The sequence below is a fragment of the Lupinus angustifolius genome, chromosome LG17 (genome assembly GCF_001865875.1).
Source record: "Lupinus angustifolius cultivar Tanjil chromosome LG17, LupAngTanjil_v1.0, whole genome shotgun sequence".
Lineage (NCBI taxonomy): Eukaryota > Viridiplantae > Streptophyta > Magnoliopsida > Fabales > Fabaceae > Lupinus > Lupinus angustifolius.
Genome location: NC_032025.1, coordinates 5838629 through 5845055, shown reverse-complemented (window position 1 = coordinate 5845055; position 6427 = coordinate 5838629). Strand labels below are relative to the sequence as shown.

Below are 6427 nucleotides of genomic sequence, written 5' to 3'. Positions count from 1 at the left end.
GCTACTTTGTAAAATAATTATTGTTTAATAAGCTATACTTTCACAAATCACAACTATAATGTAGAAGCTTATATCTATTTGTTATCTACTCATTGGTAGCTAAGTTTTGCTTAAGAGCATTGAAATAATTCTATCAACACGTTATTCTAATAGTGTAAGGTCTTATTGGATTTCCAAGATCGAGTTCGATTCTTGAAAGTGACACTGTTATTGGTAGAGACAATCACAAACCCAAAAGAGATTAATTTCTTACCCAAAAGAGATTAATTTCTTATCCAAAAAATAAAGAATATCCTAGTAATATTCCCAAAAAAATAATCCTAACATCACACATTATCACATAGACTCATCATTTTTTTTTGTGTAGAAAAAGGGACACATTCGATATTACAGAGTCCCATGTTTAGTGTGCCCCACATAAAATGTTTCTCGTGACTTCGAATCGAAAACCTTAAAAATCTCGAAATCTGGTCCACTCTCACCAACTCACACTATGTCTCTGACACCCAGATTTCATGTCCCAATCTTTCTCCCTCTTATTATCATTCTCCTTCTTCCCCTCATCACAATCGAAGCTTCGGATTCTACCCCTCTTCACCAAGTTCTCCGAAACCATGGCTTACCAGCAGGACTATTCCCTGAGGGTGTAAAGTCCTACAAATTGGACCAAAATGGAGCTTTGGAGGTGCACTTGGGTCATCCATGTTTGGTTCATTATGAAACAGCGGTGTTCTTTGATAGTGTTGTTAAGGCTAACCTTAGTTTTGGGCAGCTCAAGGTATTTAAGGGCATGTCAAGGGAAGAACTTTTCCTATGGCTACCTGTGAAAGATATCATAGTTACTGATCCATCAAATGGTCTCATTGTGATTGATATTGGCTTTGCCTTTAAACACCTAGCTTTCTCTCGTTTTGATGATCCACCAACTTGTATAAATCCTTCAGGCCAAGGTAACACTAACAAAGATGGATATATTAATTGGACTTTGAGATTGAATTATGGTGTTTTGTTTTTGATATTGTGTAACTATTTAACTTTTTATATGTTGTGTTTTGATCTTGAATTTGAATGTATTATGCAGGTCTTGCGCTTAAGATTGGTGGGAGGAAAGGTGGATTTTCAGATCAGTGATGAAAGGTTACTCTTGTCTGTATGAGGATGGCTTTTGTTATCAAATTTGGGTTTTATTTTTTCTTTAGAAAGAATTATATAATGTGACCCATATAGATATGTAGATATATATATAATGCATGCCATCCAATGATTGTATGAAGTAACAAGACAGACATATTATTAGCTTGAATATAAAAAAAATTAATTTTGAGTGGTGTTACTTTAATTTTGGAAAGATTGTGCAGTTATGTTAATCCATTATCTGCAAATCTTTACATTCATTATTTCGGTAACACTATTTAGTATGGAGGATCTTGTGTATCTTGTGTACACATTGCCACTAATAAAATAGCTAGTTGAGCGAAAAATAAGAATTAATGGATGAAAAATCAAGGAGAACGAATGAAAATAATTGTTATATTACCTTCCCTCCTTTTAATATTTTTCATACACACAAAATCATAGATTTATTATTCTAGGACCTTAGGCTTAATATATTCACATTGATTGGGAAATCTATTTTAAGCATCATTCATCTTCATTATTTGAATGAAGAGATACACATATTAGAAATTGATTTGATATTCATCTTGATTATTTGAATGAAGATGAGATACAAATAGTAGGAATTGATTTGATGAGAGATCAATTTTCTAAAACTAATTTGTATGAGACCAAAATAACGTGTATCCTTCATACAATTAAATTAGATTTTACTGCAAAATTTCCTTATCCAAATCTTGTTGAATTTACGAAATTATTTATTTTCTATGAAGATTATACAATCATATTGTATTCATTCTTTTATTAAACACAAATAGACAATTTGCTTACTAACTTCTGTATTTTCTTAGGGACACGCTAAATGTTTGTGTACAACCATAACTATTTACTATAAGTTTCCTCTGTCATCTATTCTCTGTGGATCATATCTTCAGTTCAATTCAAGTTCTGTCCTTGGTATTTTGCAACTCTTTTTTCTTTGAATTTGGATGACCATGTTGTACTCATTCTAGAGAGAGAGAGAATAACCTATAACTACTTGAACCTAATAAAAAGCTATAGCATACTGTGTCTATTAGTATTTACAGCTCAGGTGCAAAACTTAGGTGCTATAATTCAATAAAACATAATATATGCACATAAGAATATGGAATGCATGGACATGTTTCGATTGATGTTCGCTGATACATGGAATGCATGGACATGTTTGGATGGAAGAGAATGATCCAGGGAATGGAGAGGTAAGGTTTTAAGTAAAGTTTGAATTTTTTATTTTGATTTAAATAAGGGTAGAGAAATGATGGATTATCTTATAAGCAACAAAAATTTTTTGTCTTTAATAATCATGTTCAGAACTAATGATAATGAATAAAAAATCAATAATAATAACTGTTTAAATTTTTAATTAATATAACAAATTTTCAATTGTACCAAACACAAAGTTTAAAAGAGTAGATCTTATTCATCGTGTAACCGCAGGCTTTCTTACTGATTTTTAAACATCAGGAAAGTAAACTTATTGCTTAACAGTTAACCCTTTAATTTTTGAACAAAGGATTATCTGTCCCACAATTTTTCTGTCTCCCTGTCCCAGACCAATCAAACATCACAAAATAATATTAAAATATTAATTTCTGTTTTTATAATTTTTCTTTTTAAATAAATGAGCTCTATGATTGGTGTGGTACACCAAATGGGACATGAATGGGGACATGTGATCCTCATCCTTAATTTTCTTTCAATTCTTTTCCCTCCTAAGGTCCCCGCTAATACTTGGTGACATTACTAGTTACCTCATTTTTTTTGTACAACCAAGATATTTCTTCATTTTCTTGGGGAAGGAATTAATCTCTTTTAAGATCTGTGGTTGCATTTCAAACAAGTGTCCCTTCCAGAAATTGAACATTTGACCATTTGGTCATCTCAGAATCTAGCAGGGTCTTACATGTATAACTAGACCAACATCTAGTTGATAATTACCTAATTTAATTGTATGACATGTTTAATTTTTATTAGAAAAAATATTGGAAAACAAAATTATCTTTGTGGTTGAACAATTCCTTTTTTACTTCTTACAGAACTGATGTATACTAAACTTGTCCAATCTAGTTGTACTTGTTTACTGGTATGTAGTACTTGTTTGATGGATAAATGAAAAATAATTAAGATTTCCAATTGCCCTAAAAAGCACTGATAATATCATCAGCACCTCTTCAGTTTGCAGAGCTTCATATGTTTCCTCATCCCCATGCCCTGAAAAATAAGTAAAAGTGAGTCAGCTTCTGAAAAAATGTCGTAGTTGTTTAAATTAAAGCAAATAAATTATATATTAAAGTATGTGGTAAAGTTTCTCTGAGTCTCTTCTTATGAGTGTGATAGCATACTACGTATACTAGGCTTTGATAATACTGTTGAGATTCTCATCTCTTATGTTTGCAAGAGTTACCTTTACACACACCCGCACGCACGCGCGCACCCGCACGCTCGCACGCGCGCACCCGCACGCGCACACGCACACGCGCACACACACACACACACACACACACAAACAAAACAACACGGTCTAATGCTTTGGTAAGAATATCCGCCACTTGATCATGAGTTGAAAGAGAAAGTAAATGAAACAACTTCTTTTGCAATCGTTCATGAACAACATGACAATCGATTTCAATATGTTTTGTTCATTCATGAAACACCCCATTGGCAGCAATGTATCTTGCAGAGTTATTATCACAGTAAAGCAAAGCAGATTGTGTATAATGCAATTGAAAATCGTCTAACAGAAAAGTTAGACATTGAATTTCACACGAAGCCAACACCAATGCACGATATTCAGCCTCCGAAGATGAGCGAGAAACAGTAGTTTGTTTCTTTGATTTCCATGAAATCAAAGAATCTCCTAAGAAAGTGCAATAACCAGAGATAGAACGACGTGTATCAGGACATGTAGCCCAATCGGAATCACTAAAAGCTTTAATATGTAGAGAAGAATTTACTGGATAAAATAATCCTTGACCATGGTTACCCTTGAGATAACGCAAAATCCTTGTAAGAGCTTTATAATGATTGTTTGTAGGAGATGCCATGAACTATGAGAGTTGTTGGACATCAAAGGAAATGTCTGGTCGTGTGTTGGTAAAATACAACAGTCTACCAACCAGCTGTTTATACAACAATGCATCATGAAATAATGGGCTGTCATTTTGAGAAAGAGAACACCCCTTCACCATGGGTGTTGACACAGGCTTAGAGTTTAAGAAATCTGTATCCAAGAGGAGGTCAAGTGTGTACTTCCTTTGGCATAGTGTGATACCTTTAGAAGAATGAGCAACCTCCAAACCAAGGAAGTATCTAAGCTTACCAAGATTCTTTATCTTGAATCGTGTATGTAGATGATGTTTAACCAACTGTATTTCAACATCATCATTCCCTGCTAAAATCAAGTCATCCACGTAAATTAATAAAGCAGTAAATTTTGTGCCCTTAGACTTGGTGAATAAGGAATGATCATGGTGAGATTGATGATATCCTAAACCCACCAAGGCCCTCGATAACTTTGCAAACCATTGACGACTTGCCTGCTTCAATCCATATAAGGATTTATTCAATTTGCACACTTGATTAGGGATAGAAGAATGAACCCTTTGAGGTAGGCTCATATAAACTTCCTCATCCAAATCACCATGCAAAAATGCATTGTTTACATCAAGTTGTTCCAACAACCAACCTTGAGAGGATGCAACAGCCAACAATAACCTTACCGTAGTGAGCTTGATGACAGGTGCAAACGTATCGAAGTAGTCTAATCCTTCTGTTTGTGTGAACCCTTTTGCTACAAGGTGAGCTTTATGCCTCTCTATTCTACCATCAACTTTGTACTTCAATTTATAGACCCATTTTGATCCTATAGCTTTCTTTCCAGGGGGCAATTCCATGACAGTCCAGGTTTTATTTTGTTCTAAGGCTTGCAATTCACTTTGCATAGCCTTGATCCACCCCTCTGATTTAACAGCTTGACTAAAGGTTCTTGGTTCACTGTGTGTTGTAATGTTGAGGATGTAATGTAAATAGTTTGGTGATAAGGACTGATAAGATAAAGTTGAAGTTATTGGATGAATAATGTTGCATGGGTGGTCAAAAGTAGATGAGTTTAGAAGGCTGCAGTGGAAATCTTTTAGATAGGTAGGAGGAATATGGGGCCTGTGTGACCTTTTAAGTGTGACAAATGGCGAATTGTGGGTTGAGTTGGGTGTAGGTTGATCTATTGATTGATTTGTGGGTGATGATGGGTCTGTTGCTTGAGTGTTTGGTTGGTCTGTGATGGGTGGTTCTTGGTCTTGATTGTTAGTAGTCTGTATAGGCATGATGGGTTGGTCATAGGGCAGGAAGGATGACATATATGGCTGGTCTTGGACAGTTTGGAGAGGTTGTATGGAGTATGGGAAAATAGGCTCATAGAAATGAACATTTCTACTAGCTAAAATTTGTCTGGTTGTCATGTCAAGAAGCAAATAGCCCTTGGTTCCTGGTTTGTAACCAAGGAATATACACCTCTTAGCCCTGGGATCCAATTTTGTTATCTGTTGTGTCAATGTACACGCATAGCACAAGCTACCAAATACTCTTAGATCAGTTAGTGATGGTTGAATGGCATACATAACTTCTGATGGAGATTTGAGGTCTAATACTTGAGTGGGGAGTATGTTAATCAAATAAATTGCATGCCTAGCTGCATAGCACCATAAAACCTTTGGAAAATTGGATTGAAAGAGCAATGATCTTGTTTCATTCAAAATGTGCCTATGCTTCCTTTCAACTATAGCATTTTGTTAAGGTGTTTGAACACATGAAGTTTGGTGCATTATTCCAGTTTCAGCATAGAAAGAAGGCATAAAAAATTCCCCACCATTGTCTAATCTAATAGTCTTAACCCTTTGATCAAATTGAACCAAAATAGTTTTCACATATTCTTTGATAATGTTTCTAGCATTAGGCTTATTATGCATTAAAAACAGCCAGGTATATCTTGTAAAATCATCAACAACAGTCAGGAAGTATCTATAGCCATGGATAGATGGGATACTAGTGGGTCCCCATATATCCATGTGGACAATCTCAAACGAAAGAGTAGTGGTAGAAGAACTTGTAGTAAATGGATTTTTTGATTGTTTGGCCAAATGGCAAGAGTCACACACTTTATTTGGATCAAAATTTACATAAGGAAACAATTTGCATATATTTTGTAATACATTGTGGGAAGGATGTCCTAAACAAAAATGTCATAGATCAAAAGAACCTATACTACAAGTAG

The 6427-nt window shown here is 34.7% G+C and overlaps 2 protein-coding genes across 2 annotated transcripts; one reads left to right on the top strand and one right to left on the bottom strand.

Annotated features, from left to right (window-relative positions):
- LOC109331046 lies at nt 450–1456 on the top strand. The gene is made up of 2 exons (XM_019565325.1): nt 450–950; nt 1082–1456. Exons 1-2 carry the CDS (start codon nt 494–496, stop codon nt 1129–1131), a joined length of 507 nt encoding a protein of 168 aa, XP_019420870.1. The 5' UTR covers nt 450–493; the 3' UTR covers nt 1132–1456.
- LOC109330815 (uncharacterized mitochondrial protein AtMg00810-like) lies at nt 3798–4202 on the bottom strand. Its single transcript, XM_019565093.1, has one exon. It carries the CDS (start codon nt 4200–4202, stop codon nt 3798–3800), a length of 405 nt encoding a protein of 134 aa, XP_019420638.1.

Bases quoted from the DNA above. Each gene is read 5' to 3' on its own strand.
- LOC109331046 (XM_019565325.1), top strand. From the start codon at position 494: ATGTCTCTGACACCCAGATTTCATGTCCCAATCTTTCTCCCTCTTATT. The intron at 951-1,081 runs GTAACACTAACA...TGTATTATGCAG, and splicing joins TATAAATCCTTCAGGCCAAG to GTCTTGCGCTTAAGATTGGT.
- LOC109330815 (XM_019565093.1), bottom strand. From the start codon at position 4,202: ATGGCATCTCCTACAAACAATCATTATAAAGCTCTTACAAGGATTTTG.